The following is a 25,479-nucleotide window of genomic DNA, read 5'->3' on the forward strand; positions in this document are numbered from 1 at the left end:
CGAAGCCATGAGTTTTATTCATTTCTTTTTTCCCCATAAGGTAAAGACCAGTGTTAGGCCTGAATTGATTTAAGTAACAAAATTAATAATGTTGCAATCACCAGCGTGGCAGTGGGGCAACTATCCTCCTCCCATCATGGGCTTCTAGGTAATGCCACTAATTGGTGGGTTGGCTGGTTCTTCCTGAGTTCAGAATATGGGCTACAGTTGTTTTGAAATCAGATATATAAACATATATCTGATGTACATTTCCTACCTTTAAAAATGCAGGTCAAGAAGCAATAGCTAAGACTGGACATGGAACAACTGACTAGTTCAAAATTGGGAAGAGTATGACAAGGCTGTATATTGTCACCTTGCTTATTTAACTTATATACAGAGTACATCATGCAAAATGCCAGGCTAGATAAATCACAAGTTGGAATCAAGATTGCCAGAGGAAATATCAATAACCTCAGATATGCAGATGATACCACTGGCAGAAAGGGAAGAGGAACTAAAGAGCTTCTTGAGAAGGGTAAAAGAGGAGAGTGAAAAAGCTGGCTTAAACTCAGCATTCAAAAAAGCTAAGATCATGGCATCCAGTCCCATCACTTCATGGCACTTAGAGGGGGGAAAAGTGGAAGCAGTGACAGATTTTATTTTCTTGGGATCACTTTGGACAGTGACTGCAGCCATGAAATTAAAGGATTGGAAGAAACAAGCTGCTCCTTGGAAGAAAAGTTATGACAAACCTGCTGCTGCTGCTAAGTCGCGTCAGTTGTGTCCGACTCTGTGCGACCCCATAGACGGCAGCCCACCAGGCTCCGCCATCCCTGGGATTCTCCAGGCAAGAACACTGGAGTGGGTTGCCATTTCCTCTCCAATGCATGAAAGTGAAAAGTTGAAAGTGAAGTTGCTCAGTCGTGTTGAACTCTTCGAAACCCCATGGACTGTAGCCCACCAGGCTCCTCCATCCATGGGATTTTCCAGGCAAGAGTACTGGAATGGCGTGCCATTGCCTTCTCCATGACAAACCTAGACAGCATATTAAAAAGCAGAGACATCACTTTGCCAACAAAGGTCCATCTAGTCAAAGCTATGGTTTTTCCAGCAGTCATGTATGGATGTGAGAGTTGGACTGTAAAGAAAGCTGAGCACCGAAAAACTGATGCTTTTGAATTGTGTTGGAGAAGACTCTCTAGAGTCCCTTGGACTGCAAGGAGATCCAACCAGTCAATCCTAAAGGAAATCAATCCTGACTATTCATTGGAAGGACTAATGTTGAAGTTGGAACTCCAATGCTTTGTCCACCTGATACGAAGAGCTGACTCATTGGAAAAGACCCTGATGCTGGGAAAGACTGAAGGCAAGAGAAGGGAGCAATGGAGGGTGAGTTGGTTGGGTGGCATCACCTACTCAATGGACATGAGTTTGAGCAAGCTTCAGGAGTTGGTGATGGACAGGGAAGCCTGACGTGCTGCAGTCCATGGGGTCACAAAGAGTTGGACACGACTTAGCGACTGAACTACAGCACCAAAGCTCTTAAAAACAAAAAGCAAAATCCACAATTATTGGACTTTGCCAAATTGAGGGATCCAGTAAGAACACAAAGTTACACATGGCACCTGGAGAGCATTCAAGATGGAGCCCTAACTGGTCAGGGCCCATCCTTCCCTGCTCTGCACTGTCCTGGGTCAGGCCCCTTAGGAAGAACAGCAAAGCCTTTGCCCTAATGGAGTTGCACCCAGAATCGCAGCATCCCAGTGGGTATGGTGGAGGCCAGGCTTCGGGCCTCTCCTTGTCCCCATTTTCCCATGATGCGCCTCCAGGAAGCACAGATATTCCAGACAGGCCAGCTGAGGCCACATCTTGGGTTCTATACCTCTACGCTGGGGGAAAAGATGCGCAAACACTCCTGGGGAACTGTGGGAGGAGCCAACGGTGACAAGGAGCAGGGGCGCATGTACAGATGCCTACGCAAGTTGGGTGGGCCATGAAGGAAGCCAGCAAGCTGCACTCTCAGCACAAACACAGCATTTTACACATAGATGTTTAAATTTCCTAGAACTCTTAACAGAATTAGTACCCTCCTCAGTTTTACTTGAAACTCTCATTTGCCTCCATCCCCTCCCCCTACGTTTTAACAGACATTGGCCACAAGTACCTCTTTCCTCCAAACTATACTAAAAAAAAGGAAGCGACTGCCCAAGTATGATGAAAAGAGGCAGCTGACACTGAGGTGGTGAGGGCTGGAAGACATTTAGGAGTGGTGGGGACTGGGGCAACCTGTCTCTGCCATCTATGGGCATCTATAGGGGACGCTGCTGCCCATCTTTTGAAGACGGAGGCCCAAGCTATCTGGATGCTGAGATTTTTTTTTTTAATCCCAGAAAAGCCATTTCTAAGCAATAGCCTCTGGGTTTTTTTTTGTTTGTTTGTTTGTTTGTTTGTTTTTTTAATGCCAGAAGTGAATTAAAAAATTCATTGTTCGACCCCCCACCCCCACCCCCGGATACCAATTAAGGCCAATGTGAGGTTGCTGGGCTTTAACCCTGCGCTTTCACAGTTTTAAATGGGGGTGAAGCTGTAAACAAAGTAATTCCCAGAGCAGGGACTGAGGGCAGCCCGAAACCCTCCCTGTCCCTCTAAGAATTCTCTGCTTGCCTGGCCTGTCTGTCCTGGCCAGTGATGCGTCCGTTGCAGTCATGGCAACTTCTGGTCTGGGACCTGGGTGGGCAGGAGAGAGGGGTGCAGCCCGGGGTGTTCCCCACCGCCTCTCCGCCCCACCCCCTACAATGGACAAAGCATCTGCAGCGTGGACACACCACCCAGGGGCCCCAGGGAAAATGAAGTTTATCTGTAGGCTGTGCTTGACAATGGTTTTTAATTTTGAAAAAGCGTTAAAGTCATAAACCACGGGGCTCCTCATCCCAGGGGCTTCCCAGGCCGGCTCTCGAGTGAGAGGTTAGATTATGGCGAGCGCAAAGGGAGGACTTACTTCTTGCCCTTTCCTTTGCCCTTGCCCTTCTCCTTCTCTCCTTTGCCCTTGCCCCGCTTCTTCTTCTTGGACTTGAGCATGGAGCGGACCAGGTAGCCCTTCCACAAGGCCTGGATGAGCGTGGCAGCCCGCACCATGCGCACCATCTCCTGCTCGTCCTCTAGCCTCTTCTTGGTCAAGATCTCGCGCTCGGCCTGGATCTGGGAGAACTCTTCCACCAGCACGTCGTGCCGTTTCTTCAGCTCCTCCAGCTGGAGCTGCTCCTCTTTGTGGATGATGTCCAGCTCCTCGTACTCGTCCTGGGGCGAGAGGCAGGGGGCAGGTGGGCCATCGCCAGGCTCAGAGCTCCGTCTCCACCCTCTTGTGGGTGCTGCGCATGCTCCCCGCCTCCCTGCAGGTGCTGCCGCCCCCAGCCATGGCTGCCAGTGCTAAGCTTGTCTGCATCCCAGGCCCGGATGGGAAGGGGAGAGGTGATGGCAGTCCATCCCCAGCTTGCGGTGTGAGGCCCAGCTTAAATAATTTCAGGAATGAGGAAAACACCCATTGTGAGCTGGGCCGACTGGGCTTCTAATCTCAGCTTGGCCGCGTCTTGAGGGGCTTCACCTTGTTCCAAGCCTTCCCTTTTTCCTCATCTGAAACGTGGGGACGATTCCAAACCCAGGAGCAGGGGTGGGAACTATTTCCCTGATTAAATGTTGGGCTGGATGCAACGTCCTAGATGGTGGCGCCAGGCACACAGTGGGGACGTTTAAAAAAATGCCAGCCGCTGCCATCACGCTAGCCCGCGTCACAAAGATACCCAGAGAGGACCTTCCTCGGATGACGGAACCCCACAGTTCTTCCCTACCTCTAACTAACCACAGCCTCTGCTGCTGTAATTCACACCTATCTCCCTCCCTCCCTCCTTCCCACCAAGCATCTATTAGAAGCAAAGTACTTCCAGAGGAGGCAGAGCTAAGTGGACTCTGTCTTTGCCATCATTAACCCACCACCCTCACTGGGAACAGAGAAATAAGCACGGCCTCCAGTCTTCCCCTTCCTAGAGCACTGGGGATCAGACAGACCCCGAGTTGCCCTACTCTTGACATCACACCTGATATTGGGCCACTCAGAGGCTGAGGTCCTCTCCAATGCTCACCAGGCCTTCCTGGCCCCAAAGTTGGGGCTCTGGGCCACTGATGTCAGCATAGAGCTGCGTGGAGGCTTCAGGGCACCCCTGTTTTATAGGCTGCTGTCCCCTGAGCACCTGCTCCAGGCCAGATCCTGTGTTGTCCGAGCCTCACTGAATCTGCACCATGGTCCCGGCCTGGGTGTTACTGCTTATGTTGATCACACGCAGAATCCAAGGTCAAGTCCCTTGCTTAAGGTCACACAGTGACATCAGTGCCACTAGAGTAGAACCTCCAGATGACAATGGGGACTTTCTTCACTGCTGGAGGCTGGCACCCAGCCCATCTCAAGCACTTGGTAGAAAGTTCCTGGGTAACTGAGTGAAGTGGTGGAGGTGAACTCGTACTTGAATCCAGCACGGATGAGTCCTGGCTGGTGGGGCTGCTGGAGGGAGCTGAACAGGAGGGGACAGGGAGCCTGGGATGTTGACCCTAGATGGAGCTGAGATCTTTGGATCTGGTGTCAAGAACCACTTAGTGGCTGGCAGCTTCCATTTCCTTCCTTTGCCACTGCTCCCCTCACTGTCCCACGCTAGACAAACCCTTGAGCCTAAGGAAGAGACAGGGAAGTCACTCTGGGGAGGCCCAGAACTGGGCATAGACCATGGACCATCGAGGGCTTCTCTTCCCCTGCCCCCTCACCGTGATTCCTAGAGGATCTTGGGAAACACACTTGAGACAGAATTAGGCAGACAAATACCTGCTTTTCACTCATCTCCGAATCGTATTTCTGGATCCAGTTCTCAATTTCCGTTTCCACTTTATATTTTTTCTAACAAAAAAAAAATTCAATTAATCATTGTGTGATGGACTGATAGTAACAATGAACGGCACCAAGCCTGCTCTGTGTCAGCAGGCGGTATGTCATGCCTCGCCTACTCGCCTGCTTGAATCCACACCACAAGGTAGGTTCTCTGTTTCACAGATGAGGGCACGGAATCAGGAGTACTGACTCACTGGACCCAAGATCACGGAGCTGATGGGTGGTTAGAGCTCGGATTTGAAGCCAGCTGTCTGGCTCCAGAACATTCTAGGCAGATGGGGCAGCCAGTGCAAAGGCCTTGAGCTGGGAACAAGCTCGTGATGTTTAAAGAATAGGCACCTGAGCCTGTGTGGCTGGGATGGCATGGCCGCAGGGGAGCATGGTCCCAGTGAGTTCAGAGTGAGAAGCTGTGCTGCAGAGGGAGGGTCTGCAGTGGGAGGAGTTTGGTTTCTAGTGTAAGGGGGAGGGGACACTCACTGTTGCATGGATTTAGACACAGCAGAGGAATGTGCTCTAATTTTGTCTTTAAAAGATCAGCTCCTGTACATACAATGGAATGTTCAGTTCAGTTCAGTCACTCAGTCGTGTCCAACTCTTTGCGACCCCATGGACTGCAGCACACCAAGCCTCCATCTCCATCACCAACTCCCAGAGTTTACTCAAACTCATCTCCATTGAGTCTGTGATGCCATCCAACCATCTCATCCTTTGTCATCCCCTTCTCCCACCTTCAAACTTTCCCAGCATCAGAGTCTTTTCCAATGAGTCAGTTCTTCACATCAGGTGCCCAAAGTATTAGAGTTTCAGCTTCAACATCAGTCCTTCCTGAACAATCAGGATTGATCTCCTTTAGGATGGACTGGTTGGATCTCCTTGCAGTCCAAGGGACTCTCAACAGTCTTCTCCAACACCACAGTTCAAAAGCATCAATTTTTCACCTCAGCTTTCTTTATAGTCCAACTCTCACCTCCATTCATGACTACTGGGAAAACCATAGCCTTGACTAGACAGACCTTTGTTGGCAAAGTAATGGCTCTGCTTTTTAATATGCTGTCTAGGTTGGTCATAACTTTCCTTCCAAGGAGTAAGCATCTTTTAATTTCATGGCTGCAGTCACCATCTGCAGTGATTTTGGACCCCCCAAAAATAAAGTCAGTCACTGTTTCCATCATTTCCCCATCTATTTGCCATGAAGTGATGGGACCAGATACCATGATCTTAGTTTTCTGAATGTTGAGCTTTAAGCCAACTTTTTCACTCTACTCCTTCACTTTCATCAAGAGGCTTTTTAGTTCCTCTTCACTTTCTGCCATAAGGGTGGTGTCATCTGCATATCTGAGGTTATTGATATTTCTCCCAGCAATCTTAATTCCAGCTTGTGCTTCATCCAACCCAGCGTTTCTCATGATGTACTCTGCATGTAAGTTAAACAAGCAGGGTGACAATATACAGCCTTGATGTACTCCTTTCCCTATTTGGAACTAGTCTGTTGTTCCATATCCAGTTCTAACTGTTGCTTCCTGACCTGCATACAGGTTTCTCAAGAGGCAGGTCAGGTGGTCTGGTATTCCCATCTCTTTCAGAATTTTCCACAGTTTATTGTGATCCACACAGTCAAAGGCTTTGGCATAGTCCATAAAGCAGAAATAGATGTTTTTCTGGAACTCTCTTGCTTTTTCCATGATCCAGTGGATGTTGGCAATTTGATCTCTGGTTCCTCTGCCCTTTCTAAAACCAGCTTGAACATCTGGAAGTTCACAGTTCACATACTGTTGAAGCCTGGCTTGGAGAATTTTGAGCATTAATTTACTAGCATGTGAGATGTGTACAATTGTGCAGTAGTTTGAACATTCTTTGGCATTGCCTTTCTTTGGGATTGGAATGAAAACTAACCTTTTCCAGTCCTGTGGCCACTGCTAAGTTTTCCAGATTTGCTGACATATTGAGTGCAGCACTTTCACAGCATCATCTTTCAGGATTTGAAATAGCTCAACTGGAATTCCATCACCTCCACTAGCTTTGTTCGTAGTGATGCTTCCTAAGGCCCACTTGACTTCACATTCCAGGAAGTCTGGCTCTAGGTTAGTGATCACACCATTGTGATCATCTGGGTCATGAAGATCTTTTTTGTACAGTTCTTCTGTGTATTCTTGCCACCTCTTCTTAATATCTTCTGCTTCTGTTAGGTCCATACCATTTCTGTCCTTTATTGAGCCCATCTTTGCATGAAATGTTCCCTTGGTATCTCTAATTTTCTTGAAGAGATCTCTAGTCTTTCCCATTCTATTGTTTTCCTCTATTTCTTTGCACTTATCATTGAGGAAGGCTTTCTTTTCTCTCCTTGCTATTCTTTGGAATTCTGCAATATTATTCTGCCATAAAAAGGAGTGAAGTGTTGGCAGATGCTATGTGGGCAGACCTTGAAAAGGAGATGCTAGAAAGACCACATATTTTATGACTCCATTTACATGAAGAGTCCAGAATAGGCAAATCCAAGGAGACAGAAAGAAGATTAGTGGTTTCCAGGAGCTGGGGGAAGGGAAGTGGGTGAGAAACTGCTTAATGAGTACAAGGTTTGTTTGGAGGTGATGAAAGTATTTTGGAACTAGAGAGAGGTTGTGGTTGTACAACGCTGTGAATACTAAGTGCCACTGAATAAAATGGTTATATTTTTTTGTTATGTGAATTTCACCTCAATGTTTAAAAATCGGCTCCTTAGTTCTTACGGGCTTCCCTGGTAGCTCAGATGGTAAAGAATCTGCCTGTAATGTAGGAGACCCAGGTTTGAATCCTGGGTTGGGAAGATCTCCTGGAGAAGGAAATGGACAGTATTCTCCAGTATTCTTGCCTGGAGAATCCCATGGACAGAGGAGCCTGGCGGGCTACAGTCCATGGGCTTGCAAAGAGTCCTTACAGTGCAAAAGTTCTTAACTTGTGCACTATGCACAGGCTGGCTCCAGGGGGCCTGTGACCCAAGAATTGCCCACCCCTGTGTGCAGGGGCACCTGTGCCTTTTCATGGGGGAGAGGCCCAGGGCTTCCAGCAGATTCTCCAAAGACTTGTGAAATGAAAGCGAAGTGAGGACAAGTGATAGCAAGGGTGCCCTTTGTGCAGAAAGGGAGTCCACAGCAAACTGGGGCCTGCGGGGCCTGCAGGGCCTGCGGGGCCTGCGGGGCCTGCAGGGCCTGCGGGGCCTGCGGGGCCTGGGGCCTGGCTGAGATGAGGGAGAAGGCGGATGAAGAAAGGATACTTACTGAGCACCTACTAGGCACCAGCTCTCCACCCCCCATCTCATCTAGTTCTTGTAATAACTCATTGAGGCCTATTCAATCGTGATCGTCTTCAAGATGTGGAAACTAAGGCTTGGAGGGAGCTGAGGGATTTGCCAGAGGTTTCTGTGTGCCTTCATTTCCTTTGCAGGATGGGTGGGTCGGTGTCCTCCTCCTTGCCGGGCTCAGAGGAGCTTGGGAGCTTGCTCAAGGTCACAGAGCTGGCATGTAGTGGGACCCCATGTCTCTGCCCCCAGTGCCCCCCGGCTCCTCTGCCCACCCCCACCCCCCGCCATGGTGGCCCCACTGCCCGCGCTGTCCCGCCTCCCCAGGGCACCTTCCTCAGCGCCTGCTCTGTATCCCGGTTCTCCATGACCAGGTTGTGGAACTGCGACTGCAGCACCAGGATCTCCTGCTGGACCGTGGCCACCCTGGCCTGCGAGGCCCGGAAGTCCGCCTTCTGCTGCTTCTCTGCCTCCTGCTTGGTGCGCAGGAGGCTGTTTTCCGAGAACCTGAGCACCTGGTGCAGGTGGTTTTTCAGCTCTTGGATCACAAAGTTCTCCTTCTCCACCTGGACTGGAAAGAGGAGAGACTCTCGAGGATACCGCCCGCCATGGTGGGTCATCATGGCAAGAGAGGCTGGCGTGCCTGCAGCTCTCGGAGGTGGGGGGCATTATTATGTCTCCCCATCCTACCCCCGGCCCAGGATGAAGACGGGACTGCCTGCCTAGAGACGGGAAAATAGAGGGGTTGAGTCTGTCTGGGACTGCACAGCTTCACTGGAATTTGAAGCCCGGTCTGTCCCATCTGGAGCCCACATCTGTGACCACCACCCTCTGTTTCCTGGAGTGAGCCAAGGGCTCAGCGTGCCTGAGACAGCTCCATGCTCCTGCCTGAGGCGCAATGGGAAGTACCCAGTTGGTAGAGATACCTGGCGTGATGCATGAAGGTGTGAGATAAACGCCCAGCGCGGGGAATGCCACCTGGTTCTCCCCTTGAGGGCCTGGCTTGGCTCCTGCCCTCAGTGGGTTCTGAAACAGGAATTAGGGTTGGGTCGGGGGAGTTGGGGCTGTTCGTAAACAAGCTCCAAAAGCTGATCACAAGCTCTAGGGTTTCCCTCTGAACACACCGGTGCTGTGGCTGGCTCAGGCCGGCAGCCTTGGGCTTGGGGGCGGCTGGCAGGGGGCCCACAGTGGGTCTGAGCTCACTTCCTGGACTCAGGGAGTGGCAGGTGGGCTTAGGGAGGGGGTTTGAGGCAAGCCAATCCTGTGGGCAAGTCTTCAACCTTCAGGTGCTGGGTTTGAAGGCAGGCAATGCTATGAGGAGTCAGAGCTTCTCGTGTGGACCCCTGAAACCTGCCTAATTGGTGTCACCCCCTCATTTTACACTGAGATCCGATGACCTGATGAAATTTGCCCACCTGGCAGAAATGAAATTTGCCCACCCAGATCTGTCCAACTTGGCAGCCCCAAGTTGTTTTCCACCACCTGAATGAGATCAGCAAAGACACTTGGCAGGGTGGGGTCCTGTCCCTGTCCCTAAGTCACACCCCTCCAACCTCTGAGTGACCTCCTATGACTGAACTCCCGGGAGCCTGTCATCTCTCCACTCACCAAATAATTAGTATGTCTGCTTTTCATGCCAGGTCTGCTGTGGACACAGCAGGGGGCTGAGAGAGATGAGGTCCCTGTCCTCCTGTGGAGGACCCAGACCCCAATCAAATCATCACACAAGTAGTCATCAACAAGCCCTAGTGAATGCCAAACAGGACCAAGTCAGGAAACCAGTGCGCCAGGGAGGGAGAACGGCCTTGGTCTCTCATCTATCACAGGGCGATGAAAAGGTGGCAGCTGTCCCCCAGGACCTGCTCTCCCTGGCAAGGCTATAGACCAAAATGTTTTGCTGGGAGCATGGCCCCAGCTACAGACCACTTTCCCAGCATCTCTGCTGTTGCTAAGTCGCTTCAGTCGTGTCCGACTCTGTGTGACCCCATAGACAGCAGCCCACCAGCTCCCCTGTCCCTGGGATTCTCCAGGCAAGAACACTGGAGTGGGTTGCCATTTCCTTCTCCAGTGCATGAAAGTGAAAAGTGAAAGTGAAGTCGCTCAGTCGTGTCCGACTCATAGCGACCCCATGGCCGCATCTCCAGCATTGGCTAAGAACTGCTTCCAGTTGGTGGCCCGAAAGAGCAGGTCAAAGCCCCCTTCTCTGCTTTCCTCTTTCCTGCTGGCTGGACCAATAACAACATGACTAGGGGAAGCTGGAACATCCTCTTGGGTCCATGGTTTGAAGTCTTGTGTGAAGGATGTCAGAGAAGCCAGCCAGAAGGAACCTGGGCCCCTGACAAGTTTACGAAGCAGAACTTCCATGCCAGCTCTCTGTTAAACAGAAATCCGTCTCCAGCTTGACTAAGCCCCTATTATTTGGGGTCTCTTTGTTTTAGCAGCTAAACCTATACTTATACATCACCTCCAGGGACTTTGTAAGATGTTGGTGAGAAAATGTATGTAAAAAAATAACACACAGGACTTCCCTGGTGGTCCAGTGGTAAAGAATCAGCCTGCCAAGTCAGGGGACATGTGTTTGATCCCTGGTCTGGGAAGATCCCACATGCTGTGGGGCAGCTGAGCCCGAGTGCCACAACTTCCCAGCCTATGCTCTGGAGTTTGTTCTTCACAAGAGAAGCCACCACAATGAGAAGCTGGCTCACTGCAAATAGAGGAGAGCCCTGGCTCACTGCAATCAGATAAAGCCCGCAGGCAGCAACGAAGACCAAGCTCAGGCCGCCAAAAATAAATGAACAAAAATAATTTTTAAAATAAAATAACACAGTAGGTGTCCCCAGATGGTTATTAGGTTGGGATCATGTTATCTTTTCCCCTCTTAAAAATTCTTCTAGAACTTCCACCCCTCTCACCTGCCCTCAGGACAAAGATCACATTCCTTGAATAGGCCTCAAAGGTGATCTCTCAGCAAGTCTTAAATGTTTATTATCCAGCCCTGGACTGGAAAGTCCCTCTCTATTTCACCCACCTGGTTTACACCGTCTCATTCTTCAAGTCATGGCTTCCATGTCTCTGAGTTCCAAGTTCAGGCTTCCTATAACACTCTCTTATAGCACTTTGTACTTAACCCTTTCTTGTACTTCTCAAGACATAATTGAATCAGATCTTTAAGACCTGCCTTCCCTCCCATGAACTCCATGAGGCTGGGACTATGTGGACTCATAATTTGTAAGACCTGGCACCTGGTGAGTGCTCAAAACAATATTTGTGGAGCAAATGAATGAAAACAACTATTTAAACCGTGGAGGGAAGAAACCCCAATTGCCAAAAGATGTGGGGCCTCTCCCTGGGGGCTCCGGCTGTAATCTGACCAGTACCGTGTGTATTCATACCTCCGCATTCCTGTTCCTCACACAGGCGGCCAGTTCATTTTCCAGGGTGTCGATGATCTCTTGGTGCCTCCGATTCCGTCGGGTGATGTCCTGGATGAACTGGATCTTGTCTCTGGCTTCCATAGGACTGGTGAGTAACTTCTCAAACAGGAAACCTCGGAGTTCTACCAGGCTATCGATAAAACACTGGGCTTCCTTGCTCCTGCCCAGGGTCTGAGCCTGCAACAGGCTGGCGGCCTGGGGGTTACTGAGCAGGAGTCTCACGACGTTCTTGGTGGATTCTTTGATCTCCTGCATCAGCGGCGGGAGCTGGGATTTCTGCACGTCCATGGCGACGAGACGCTCGCGGAACCACGCTTCGTCCTCGAACTCTTCCGCCTCCTGCAGTTTCCTTTCTTCCTCCTGCAGGTAACTGACTCGGTCCAGGAGGGCCTGGCAGAGGTCCTCGTGCTCCCTCACTGCCTTAGCGATGTCCGGCCCCAGCATCCCCTCCGAAGTCTTGGACTCTGACTCCGCATGGGACAGCAGGCTCACCAGCTCCACCTTGTGGATGGTCTCGTCCAGGACGGACATGATCCTCTTGGTCTCGATGGTCGTGAGTTTGCTCCTGGTGGGGGTTAGGGCTTTGGGCGGGGTGGTGGACTTTTTGGTTGTCTGGGCTATCAGTCTTATTTTGTTGATGTCAGGACCTTGATAGAGGGGGGCCACGGTTAGAACGTCCAGAGCCATTTTATGAGCTTCTCCTCTGCACACTCTGAGAGATTGAGACTTGGGTAGGCTCCCTGGGCCTCCTGCTTTGATTATGTCTGGCCACCCTGAAAAAGGAAGGAGAAGGCAGTCATCAGGGTCACGCTGACATCGGGACGGCTGGCATGGCCACAGCAGCTGTAAACTATTGATGTGGAGAGTTCATCTTAGACGTTCTGCATCTTTGACCCAGAACCTCTCACGGAAAACAGTTTTTAACTCCGTGACAGTGTCAGGGCCCCAAGGGTAAGGGGACCAAATAAGGAGGTGGGTCTCAGGCACGTGTGTCAGGCAGGGGCCAACCAGGAATGCAGACATCATTCTAAGTATTTAAACACACCCTGGGCTTCCCAGGTGGCTCAGTGGTGAAGAATTTGCCTACCAAAGCAGGAGACGTGGGTCAGATCCCTGGGTCAGGAAGATCCCCTGGAGAAGGGCATGGCAGCCCATTCCAGTATTCTTGCCTGGAGAACCCCACAGACAGAAGAGCCTGGCGGGCTACAGTCCGTGGGGTTGGAAAGAGTCGGACATGACTGAGCACGCACACCAGTGACATGGGTGATGGAAGAGCTGAGTGGCCAACCAGGGGAAGGGGAAGCCACCCAGCGATTGTCAGTGGCCGGAAGCCACACAGGAGGAGGAGGAGGGGCGGGTCTGGGGATCAGGGTTCCCTGGGGGAAGCTGGAGCCACAGCCATTTCCTGTCCAGGAGTCACTGTAGCCCCAGGGGAGCTGTAGCCTCTGCTGGAAATGCAGCCCAAAGCAGAGAGAAGGGGCGGAAATCTGGTTCCTCCCTTCGTCCAGCCTTCCAATCTAACACCAGCACCTCCTCTTGACCGAATTCAGGGGGAAACCAGCTGACAAGGGAGCCTGGGCAATGCAGCCAGCAGGGGTGGACAGCCAGAGACAGAGCAGAAGAGAGACAAGCAAATAATAGTGCTGAGAGCAAACAGCACCAGGGCAAGCACAGTGTATCTGCATTGGCTTTTAAAAATGTACTTTAAAAATCAGGGTGGGGATGACCGATGACTTCAAAGCACTACTTAGAAAACTGTTTTGCTACAGAAACAGACTCATAGACATAGAAAACAAACTTCCGTTTATCACAGGGGAAGGAGATGGGGATAAATTAGGAGCATGGGATTTACAGATCCACACTACTGTATATAAAATAGATAAACAACAAAGATTTACTGTACAGCACAGGGAACTATATTCAATATCTTGTAATAACATAATGGAAAAAAATCTTAAAAGTTGTACATATATGTATATATATAAAACTGAACCACTGTCCTGTATGCCTGAAAACTGACAAATATTGTAAGTCAAGTATATGTCAATCTTTAAAACTATATATTTAAAAAAAAAAATACTGTTTTAGGACTTCCCTGGGGGTCCAGTGGTTAAAAATCTGCATTCCAATGCAGGGGACTCAGGTTTAATCCCTGGTCAGGGAACTAAGATCCCACATGCCAAGGGGGCAACTCAGCCCATGTCACAGCTAGAGAGAAGCCAGAGTGTCGTGATGAAGATCCTGTGTGTCACAACCAAGACCTGATACAGCCAAATAAATAAATACTTTAAAAAAAAAAAGAAAAACTGTTTTGCTAGATGCAACAGTGTATACTGAAGTGGCTCCTGAATCACAAGAAGGACATTAGTGGGAAAACCGATGATAGCCAAATAAAGTTGATAGTTTAGTTCCTAGCATTGTATCAATTTTAATTTCTTAGTTTTGACAAACCATGGTTATGTAAGTTATTAACATCTGGGGGAGCTGAACGAAGGTTACAGGGGAATTCTCTGTACTATCTTTGCTACTTTTCTGTAAATCTATAATTACTACAAAATTAAAAGTTTAAAAGACTTTCAGGGGAAAAAAAAAATACCTATGGTGGCAGTCAGAAATCAGTCATCAGTGTTGGCCTATATGGCTGGATGGCTAAGAGTATTAAGCTTTGCAGCAACCCCGTGTGAGTTTCAGATCCTCGCTGCGGGACCCTGGGCTGGCTATTTAATCCCACTAAGCCTGGGCTTCCTCAGTCATTAGACAGGGATCATCACAGGGGAAGTTTCTGGCACAGATCCTGGCATTGTGAGTGCTCGATAAATAACAAGTATTATTATCTGGGGGAAAATGAAATCCAAAGTTCAGGACTTCAGTGGTTTCCCAGTCTGCATCTCCCACCACCCTGCCCCTCCCCGGAGATCCAGATGGCCGGGATCGGCTGGACCTCCCAGCATACCGTGTCGAAGATGGACCCCACCACGTCTCCACTCCTCGCCTTGTCCATCCAGTACCCCTTGTCTGAATGGTCAACAATTCTGCCACCTGAATTGTTCAAGCCAGACACCTGAGTTCCACCCGAACTCTGCCTCCTCTCCCATATCCAACGTACCACCCAGTTATCTGTGTTCACCCTTGAGAGCTCCCAGTCTGTTTCCTTCTCAGCAGCCTCTCTGCCACTGAGCAGGGCCCTTGGCGGTGCTCGCTTCATGATTAAAGAGTTCTTTAACTGGTCTGCTTACATCTGCTGCTGTTCCCGGCCAGAAAGATAGTCTGGGCAGTCACCCATTTGGGTATTTATTGAGGCCCCAGGGATATTAAAAAAAAGATGCAAGGTATTTCTTGTCCTCCCAGAGTTTATAACCTAGTTTGGGATATGGAACAGGCACACGTGAAAGTTCAGCAACTATAGAAGGAAAGAATGAAGTTGTGTTGTCAGTTGCTTAGCGCCTGATCTGGCTGCCCTTCTTCCTATTCTTTGGCCCTTTAGGTGTTTCTCGTTTCTTGGATTCCCTCCACTTCTTTCTGTTTACTCTTTGCTTTGCTGAAAAGGAGGTATCTAGACGTTCAATCCTCTCTCTCTCTCACTGTTTTGGTTTTTTTTTTGGCTGCATTCCATGCAGCATGTGGGATCCGACCTGGTTTTGAACCCATGTCCCGTGCACTGGACCGAGAGGGAGGTGCTCTATCTTGCATCTCTTTGATTCCCACCTGCTTCCTGCGCCTTAATAAATCTTGTGAGTTGCTTCAGGCTTCTCCTGAAAATAACATTTTAGGGATGGCTGTGGAGCTTCCTCAGCCTCTCTGGGGATGAAGGAAATCTGCACAGCCACAGGATGGATGTGAACAAAATGTTTCACGAAGGCACGTCTCCCCATTGTCCCCCAAAGCTCTCATGCATAAATCAGAATGCTCAAAGTTTTTAAGAGTGCGGCATTGAATGCAGTGTTGAAAATGTTCCCATTTTCTTTCAGCCAAATTACCTCTTTTGCTTTAAAGGGCAAACTTGTTTTCTTTGATTATGATGACGCCCATCAGTTCCTGACAGCTCATTTGGGTGAACAAGAAAAAGCCAGTGGAACTGGGACTGGGGGAAATGCATCTGACTTCTGATGACAAAAATCACTGGAGAATCTCTTTTCCTTGAATTCTAATGTGATCACTTCATGTCCTTTTTAATGCTACCAACCTTAATATTTAAATCTCTTCAACGCAAGCCTCTCCTTTTAAGATTCCTGCCCCGAGAGTGAAGCACTGCTATTAATGGAGGAGGGACTTTAATTGGATCATCCCTTTATTTGTCATTAATTCTGTTGCTGAACTTTATAAATGGAAATATATCTTTATCATGCAAATTATACCTCGTTTTCATTCAAATGGGCTTGTTGGATGTTGTATTACATTCCCTCTCGGAACATTTTGGAGTTTAAAAAAAAAAGGGTTTGAGGTAAATTATGTATGTTTCCCCCTGGGGAGAAAAAGGAGAAGAAAGTCCAGCACCTACAAGTACCCTCAAATCCAGCGCTAGTCCATGGCAAAGTCAAAGGATGTGAAAAAACAAACTTGAGAGAGAGAGAGACAGGGTGTTTGTGTGTGTCTGGGTGTGGGTGTGGGTGGGTATGAGGGGCATCTCATTTTAAGGAATGCCATTTAAATACTAACTCACTCTTAGGAACTCCTTGGCAGTCCAGTGTTGAGGGGCCTGGGTTTGATAAGTGGTCAGGGAACTAAGATCCTACAAGCTGAGTGCCAAAAAAAAAAAAAAAGCAGGTGAAGGAGACAGACTAAATCATTTTAGGGCAAGCTTTGAATCACCTCTCATTGGTTTTTATATTTTGGAGTCAAGTATTCATATACTTTGGAAATTTTTGTTGTTGCTGCTGTTATTCAGTTGCCAAGTCATGTTCGACTGTTCGAGACCCCCATGGGCTGCAGTATGCCAGGCTTCCCTGTCCCTCACCATCTCCCGGAGGTTGCCAAAGTTCATGTCCATTGACTCAGTGAAGCCATCCAACTATCTCATCCTCTGTCGTCCCCTTCTCCTCCTGCCTTCAATCTTACTCAGCATCAGGGTCTTTTCCAATGAGTCAACTCTTCACATCAGGTGGTCAAAGTATTGGAGCTTCAGCTTCAGCATCAGTCCTTTCAATGAATATTCAGAGTTGATTTCCTTTAGGATTGACTTGTTTGATCTTCATGTAGTTCAAGGGACTCTCAAGAGTCTTCTCCAGCACTACAATTCAAAAACATCAATTCCTTGGTGCTCTGCCTTCTTTACTGTCTAGCTCTCATATCTATACATGACTGCTGGAAAAACCATAGCCTTGACTATACAGACTTCTGTTGGCAAAGTGATATCTTTGCTTTTTAATACATTATCTAGATTTGTCAAAGCTTTCCTGCCAAGAAGCAATGGTCTTCTAATTTCATGGCTGGAGTACCGTCTGCAGTGATTTTAGAGCCCAAGAAGAGGATATCTGTCACTGCTTCCACCTTTTCCCCTTCTATCTGCCATGAAGTGATGGGACCAGATGCCATGATCTTAGTTTTTTTAATATTGAGTTTTAAGCCGGCTTTTTCACTCTCCTCCTTTACCCGGATCAAGAGGCACTTTAGTTCCTCTTCATTTTCTTTTTTTTTAAGTTTTTAAAAATTAATTTATTTTTAATTGAAGGATAATTGCTTTACAGAATTTTGTTGTTTTCTGCCAGATATCAACACTTTCTGCCATTAGAGTGGTATCATCTGCATGTCTGAGGTTATTGATATTTCTCCTGGCAATCTTGATTCTAGCTTGTGATTCATCCAGCCTGGCATTTCGCATGTGCTCTGCGTATAAGTTAAATAAACAGGGTGACAACAGCCTTGTGGTACTCCTTTCTCAATTCTGAACCAGTCAGTTGTTCCATAGAGGGTTCTGACTGTTGCTTCCTGACCCGCATACAGGTTTCTCAAGAGACAGGTATTATGGGCGAATTACAAAGACGCACCATGTAACTGATGATGAGACGGGGCCCACAGGTCAGCTTGATGCCACAGTGATGGGTAACAAGAGATACCTTCATGACGGCTGGTTCCAACTCAGTGTCGCCCAAATCCCTCTCATTGGAATGTCAGCTTTATGACTTCTACCAGATCTCTAGACCAGGCTGTGCTATTATCAACTCAGTTATTTTCTTTAAGTACACTTTCATTCTTAAGTACTTCTCATTAAAAAGGAAACTTTATAGCTCTGCTGTAACTGGAAAATTTGTTTCAACTCATTAAACAGAAGAGAACAATGTCTACCTCCTGATGTTATTTCACTCCAGCTAGATAGTGGGACCCAGGCAAGATGAGTCTGAAACCAGAATGCTATTGTTGTTGTTTAGTCTCTCAGCCATGGGAAAGTCCCCCTATGGCCACTTTTGAAGGATTACTCAGTTCTCTCTTGTCCTTTTTGAGAACCTGTGTTCCCTGGATGGCTTCTGGCTTGCAGAAGATTCCTGGGCTGGAGGTGGAGCCGTGAACATTGGCGGTAGAAACAGACTGAATCTCATCGGTGGAGATGGCTCTGTGACCGCAGGCTCCAGTGTTACCCTGGGCCTTGGAGACAGAGGGCTCTGAATAGCGTCTGAGGTTGGGACGGAATGCGCTCCGTGGGACAGATTTCCAAGCTGCTGGTTAGGTTTATAATGAATAACTCTCTATGGCTACTGGCCATGGCTATAGCCCTGAGCAAATTCACTTAACCTTCTGGGCCCTTATCTCTGAATCTGAACAGGAAAAAATGAGCCCACTGCATGGTGATTAAGTTTGGGGGTTCCCATGTTAGACGAATTTGAAGTTCAGTCCTAAGGGATCACCACTTCCTTGCTCCGTGGCTTTAGGTAAGTCTATTAATGTCTCTGAGCATCTTTGGCTTCCTCACCTGTGACATTCCCTGGTGGCTCAGATGGTGAAGAGTCCACCTGCAATGTAGGCGATCTGGGTTCAATTCCTGGGTTGGGAAGATCCCCTGGAGAAGGAAATGGCAACCCACTCCAGTATTCTTGCCTGGAGAATTCCATGGACAGAGGAGCCTGGCAGGTTTATGGTCCATGGGGTGACAAAGAGTCAAACATGACTGAGCTAGAGTTTCACTTTCACCTGTGACATGGGGACAGTAACAGACGCCACGCTTGATAAAACTGTTGTGAGCATGACATGAAGTCCGGACTCAATCATGTTGGGCTTTTAGGTGGACTTCCAAAATGATATGATTTAATATTGACATTTGAATACTTCTTAAAACAGAATGTGTGTTTTTTCTTAAAATAATATATATTTGTTTTTGCACAGAAAGTTTTATAAACAGCTAACATGGATCCATTTTTCTACTCCTTTTTACTATTTCTGTTTTTAATTATGCAGGCTTCTGCATTATTCACGACTTTCTGTAAGTAATGGAGGAAGACAGAGACCACTTAAACCACTCACCATTTTCTAGGCTCTTCCCCCTTATAAATTAATTCATCACAATTTTTAATTCCTCTTTTGGCAATGTAGCTGTCAAAGTGTTTATTTCTGGTTCTCTGCAACTGTGGATAGTATCACTTTGGTTGTTTCAGACAGAAGGAAGAATTTCTTAGCAGTGAATTTGGATTTTTCTAAAATAGACTTCCCCCACTTAAATATATGTATACATTTAAATCATAGTCTTATCAGATGCAAAACACTGACTTTTCCTGACTGACAGATGTTGCAGAAGAGTCTTTTTAAAACTGTGACCCTTTAGTGAATGGTGGAATCAGTTTGGTTGTTGAGACTAGCATTAAAAATAAATGAAATAGAAAATATCAGAGCACACTGCATGTAGTAAGGATCCTTTTGTATTTAAACAGGCTTGTGCTGTGTGCCAGGTTGAGGAGGAAAATGTATTTCTTTGTCTGGCTTGTGGTTAAAAGAAAACAACCTGCATCCAAAAGCTTTTATGTTAAAGGCATTTGATTAGCCATCAGATATAACCTGCTGCTAGGGTCTTCCCAGGTGGCTCAGTGGTAAAGAATCTGCCTGTGAATGCAGGAGATGCCAGATTTGCAGGTTCAGTTCCTGGGTTGGAAATATTTCTTGGAAGAAATGGCAACCCACTCCAGTATTCTTGCCTGGAAAGTTCCATAGACAGAAGAGCCTGGTGGGCTACAGTCCAGGGGATCAAAAAAGAGTCAGACAGGACAAATAATGTGTGCCATTATTTGAAAGCTAAGGCCAAAGAGATAATTTCCTCTGATGTTCTGTATTTCAAATGATCTTGATTTTTAATCCCTTTTGCTTTCAGTTCCACTAACTAGGGCTTGAAGGGAAAAGGTAGGTGTGTGTGTGTGTGTGTGTGTGTGTGTGTGTGTGTGTAGCACTTGTGTGAAAATACCAGTGTAGAACAGAGTTTTTCAGTCTCCACGCTATTGTCATTTGGGGTCAGATAATTGTTGTGGAGGCTGTCCTGTGTGTTGCAGGATGTTTAGCGTCATTCCTGGCCTCTACCCACTTGATGCCAGTAGCATCCTTCTTTCGCTGTTAGCGCCCATCAGTTGGAGATGCAATATCTCCAGACATTGCCCAGTGTTCCTGTGGGGTGGGTGCGGGGTGCTCCTCGTTGAGAACCACTGGTTTGGACCAGAGTGGCCTGGCTCCCCCAAAAAACTCTTGCCCTCCCATATGCTACGTCCAGTGCTCTATCCAGATTCAAAGGAAGGCTTGCTCATGCCTTGCCCACTCTGTCTGATGAGCTGATCTTGGTGCCATCTCAAACCACCATCAGTTACAGAATCAAGATCAAATTCACCAGCTGGGTCTTAGGAGCCCTGGGTGCAGCATCCTCCCCTGCCAGAGGCTCTTGGAATCCGTCTGGGCAAGTCCCTTATCTCTTTTGCACGTGGGAACACACACTTGTCACAGCAATCAAATGGGAACTGGGTTGAGGAAGGATGGTTTAACAGATGGGAAGGCCCTTTGGAGGGTTAAAAGATCTCTCAAGTGGAGTGATTATGATTATTGTATGTTGAGGGAGGCACTAGGTTATACATTGGCCTCACTGCCCAGAGCTATTTTCTCCCAGGGAAAAAGGGAAGTATGTAGAGGCGGGGAATTTAGCAATTGAGTAGGGAGAAAAGACTCAGTTCTTAATTCTTTTTTTTTTTTTTTTTTTTGTGGCTGCCCTGTCTAGCTGGTGGGATCTTAGTTTCCCAACCAGGGATCAAACCTGAGCCCACAGCAGTGAAAGCGCCAAGTCTTAACCACTGGACTGCCAGGGAATTCTGGAAGACTATTTCTAATTCAATCTGTTTACTCGTTATAGGTCTATTCAAATTTTCTCTTTCTTCTTGGGTCAATTTTAACAATTTGCCTTTCTAGTCCTGAGTGTTCATTGGAAGAACTGATGTTGAAGCTGAAACTCCAATATTTTGGCCACCTGATTCGAAGAGCTGACTCATTTGAAAAGACCCTGATGCCGGGAAAGATTGAAGGTGGAAGAAGAAGGGGATGACAGAGGATGAGATGGTTGGATGGCATCACCAACTCAATGGAGATGAGTTTGGGTAAACTCTGGGAGTTGGTGATGGACAGGGAGGCCTGGCATGCTGCAGTCCATGGGGTTGAAAAGAGTCAGACACAACTGAGCGACTGAACTGAACTGAGGAATTCATTCATTTTATCTAAGTTGTCTTATTTTTTTGGTATGAAGTTTTTCATCATATTCCTTATAATTCTTTAAGTTTCTATAGTTCTCATTTTGGCAATTTGTGCCTTTTATTTTCTTGGTCAGTCCAGCTATATCTTCCCGGTATATTAGCCTTCCTATCAATATCAAATGGTCCCTATTTGTTCTAGTAATATTTTCTTTTTGTCTTAAAGTCAATTTTGTCTGATAGCAGTTTAGCCTTTCCAGCTTTCTTATGGTTACTGTTTGCATGGAATCCAACTTTTTTTTATTTTCTGTGTCTTTTAATCTAAGATGAATTTCTTGTAGGCAGAATATATTTCAGTCTCACTTATGTATTTATTTATTTTGAAGCATTTCTTTCTCTTTTTTTTGACTGTGCCGCACAGCATAGTTCCCTGACCGGGGATTGAACCTGCACCTTTGGCAGTGAAAGCACTGAGTCCTAATCACAGGACTGCCAAGGAGCTCCCCAGTCTCATTTTTAAAATTTAGTCTGGCAACCTCTGTTTTGATTGGAGTGTTTTTTTCCATTTAATAATTTACATTAAATTATTCCAGAGATCAAATTGCCAACATCTGCTGGATCATGGAAAAAGCAAGCGAGTTTCAGAAAAACATCTATTTCTGCTTTATTGACTATGCCAAAGCCTTTGACTGTGTGGATCACAATAAAATGTGGAAAATTCTGAAAGAGATGGAAATACCAGACCACCTGACCTGCCTCTTGAGAAATCTGTATGCAGGTCAGGAAGCAACAGTTAGAACTGGACATGGAACAACAGACTGGTTCCAAATAGGAAAAGGAGTATGTCAAGTCTGTATATTGTCACCCTGCTTATTTAACTTATATGCAGAGTACATCATGAGAAACGCTGGACTGGAAGAAACACAAGCTGGAATCAAGATTGCTGGGAGAAATATCAATAACCTCAGATATGCAGATGACACCACCCTTATGGCAGAAAGAGAAGAGGAACTAAAAAGCCTCTTGATGAAAGTGAAAGTGGAGAGTGAAAAACTTGGCTTAAAGCTCAACATTCAGAAAACGAAGATCATGGTATCTGGTCCCATCACTTCATGGCAAACAGATGGGGAAATGATGGAAACAGTGACTGACTTTATTTTTGGGGGGTCCAAAATCACTGCAGATGGTGACTGCAGCCATGAAATTAAAAGACGCTTACTCCTTGGAAGGAAAGTTATGACCAACCTAGATAGCATATGCAAAAGCAGAGACATTACTTTGCCAACAAAGGTTCGTCTAGTCAAGGCTATGGTTTTTCCTGTGGTCATGTGTGGATGTGAGAGTTGCACTGTGAAGAAGGCTAAGCACCGAAGAATTGATGCTTTTGAACTGTGGTGTTGGAGAAGACTCTTGAGAGTCCCTTGGACTTGCAAGGAGATCCAACCAGTCCATTCTGAAGGAGATCAGCCCTGGGATTTCTTTGGAAGGAATGATGCTAAAGCTGAAACTCCAGTACTTTGGCCACCTCATGCTAAGAGTTGACTCACTGGAAAAGACTTTGATGCTGGGAGGGATTGGGGGCAGGAGGAGAAGGGGACGACAGAGGATGAGATTTAGGGATTATAATGTACATCTTAATTTATCATAATCTGTCGGAGAAGGCAATGGCACCCCACTCCAGTACTCTTGCCTGGAAAATCCCATGGATGGAGGAGCCTGGTAGGCTGCGGTCCATGGAGTCGCTAAGAGTTGGACACGACTGAGCGACTTCACTTTCACTTTTCACTTTCGTGCATTGGAGAAGGAAATGGCAACCCACTCCAGTGTTCTTGCCTGGAGAATCCCAGGGGTGGGGGAGCCTGGTGGGCTGCCATCTATGGGGTCACACAGAGTCGGACACGACTGAAGTGACTTAGCAGCAGTAGCAGCAGCATTCTGGGATACTAAATATTTTCTATTTGATGAGTCATTGTTATCTTGTCTTCTTTCAATTATTTAAACATGGTTTCCTTTAGTTTTTTTATCGTATTTACAATAGCTTCTTTGAAGTCTTTGTCTGCTGAAACCAACATCTGGGGACACATAGAGACTGTTTCTGTTGACTGCTTTTTTTCCCTGAGTATATTTACACACATCTCACAATTTTTACTGAACACTGGAAATCTTGGAAGAATTTTTTTTTTTTTGGAAGAATTTTTTTTTTTTGGTAGCAACACAGTATTTTTTTCCCTAATGATTGCTGTTTTTGTTTCGCTTGGGCGTTTGGTAATTTACTTGCTGGACTAAATCTGTCAAGTCAGTCTCCTTCACAGTGTGCAGCTACTGATATCTCTGCTTAATTTTTTTTTTTTTTTGCACATTTTTATTTTAAAACTTGGCTTCCTAGGGGTCACCTATGTATCCATATAGTTTAATATTCAGCCAAAAATCAGTCAGGGGTTGTGCTCAAACTTTGAACCAGTAAGGCTTCTATTCTTGGATGGCAAGTATACTATGCATTCAGTACACCTGTCTACACAGGCTCCAACAGCCAAGCATTTCTAAGTCGCTTGGGCCTGAGCAGGTCTCTGCTGCATATGCGCATAACCTCTAGTCAGTCAAGGCAAGACACAGAGCTCATCCGGTTCCGCATGGATGCCCCATTCCCCAGAACTCCAAGTTTTCAGTCCACTGTTGGCACCAAATAGAACTACAACCTTGGACTGCTACACCTGCTGGCATTCCCCGTTCTCGTCCCACCAAGATTGCTACTTTAGCCAAAAGTCCTCCAAATCAAGTGAGCCCCATCAGACAGCGACAGTGAAGCTCTTGTCTTTCAGGGGGCTACCCGCCCTGGTTGAACTATTACGCCAGATAGAACTGAGTATGGGGAAATCAAGAAGTCCCAGGTAAGTACAGAACAAACTTGAAGTTCGGTGGTTTTATGAATAAAAGCTCTCAGTTTGTTGTATGCCTTTGGCTGATTTTCAGAGTGCTAATTTAGCAATAGATGGTTTTGTCTTGCTTTATAGTTGTTTTGAAAAATTATTATTGTGTTAAAATATACATAAGCTCAGAGGTAAATAATCCACCTTCAGTGCAGAAGACCAGGTTGGAGTCCTGGGTTGGGAAGATTCCCTAGACGAGGGAATGCCAATCCACTCAGGTATTCTTGCCTGGAAAATCTTATGGATAGAGGAGCCTGGCGGGCTACCATCCAAGGGTTTGCAGAGTCAAGACATAACTGAAGAGACTGAGTTCGATTGAAGCAACTGAGCAAGCATGCAGGCAACATAAAGTTTACCACTGTAACCATTTTAAATCCAGTGGCATTAAATTGTTACATTCATATCTATATGCAACCATCACCACCATCTGCCTTCCAGAACTTTTTCATCATCCCAAATTGAAACTCTGTACCTATTAAGTAATAACTGCCCGTTTCCCACTCCCCCAGCCCCTGGTGACCACTATTCTACTTTGTTTTAGTTAATCCTTGCAACAAACCCTTTCTCTTGAGTATGTAAATGAAATTATATTTTAAGGACAGCGATGGAAGTTAAGGTCTAAAGTTATTATAGCATAAAAGGCCAACATTGGTACAAAAGTACATAATTCAAACACTGACTTTCATTTCACGCTCACCTTGGGATGTATAAGCTGTTGATGGAATGGTAGGGGACTTATAAAACTACTCTCTCACCCCCAAGTCACCTATGTATGACTTGAAAGTAGTTTAACTTTGGTGTGATTCCACTTGACTAGTATCATCCACGTTTTACGGATGAGGAAGTGGAAACATGAAGTGGACAAGAGGAGGGGCAGAGTAGAGGCAGAGACACCAAAGAGGATGCCCAGTCGTCTTTGCAGAAGGTCGAGAGGGAGGTCCAGACTGAGGCAGGGGCTGGAGATCAGGGTCCTGAGATGGGGACGGGAATGCGGTGGGGGGAGGAGGAAACGGGATGCTGATTCCTCAGACAGTCAAAAGATAGAGGACTAGATCCCATTCAACATCTCCCCATCATCTCCAGCCCTTCTCCACATGATCACTCACCTGCTCGGTGGTCTTTAGGTTTTTCTGTCCTTGGTTACTACAGCTGTTCCTGCGTTGCTAGGTTACCCATCAATCTCAGAAGGCGGGACTCGGTGTCTGATTAACTTTCCTTTTCACCATTCGATTCCTTATTCCCCTCGGTTTGGTCCGTCTCCTGAGAACTGACCAATCAGAAACACGGTGTGTCT

At 46.9% G+C, this 25,479-nt stretch overlaps 1 protein-coding gene across 1 annotated transcript; it reads right to left on the reverse strand.

Moving 5' to 3' along the window:
• Nucleotides 1-2,854: 2,854 nt before the first annotated feature.
• On the reverse strand, nucleotides 2,855-25,472 carry IQCD (IQ motif containing D). The gene is made up of 5 exons (XM_055549823.1): nucleotides 25,292-25,472; nucleotides 11,579-12,393; nucleotides 8,519-8,752; nucleotides 4,850-4,921; nucleotides 2,855-3,279 (listed from the first exon to the last, which is right to left on the reverse strand). Exons 2-5 carry the CDS (start codon nucleotides 12,305-12,307, stop codon nucleotides 2,977-2,979), a joined length of 1,338 nt encoding a protein of 445 aa, XP_055405798.1. The 5' UTR covers nucleotides 12,308-12,393; nucleotides 25,292-25,472; the 3' UTR covers nucleotides 2,855-2,976.
• Between the last annotated feature and the right edge of the window lie 7 nt (nucleotides 25,473-25,479).

This window comes from Bubalus kerabau, chromosome 16 (genome assembly GCF_029407905.1).
Source record: "Bubalus kerabau isolate K-KA32 ecotype Philippines breed swamp buffalo chromosome 16, PCC_UOA_SB_1v2, whole genome shotgun sequence".
NCBI lineage: Eukaryota > Metazoa > Chordata > Mammalia > Artiodactyla > Bovidae > Bubalus > Bubalus kerabau.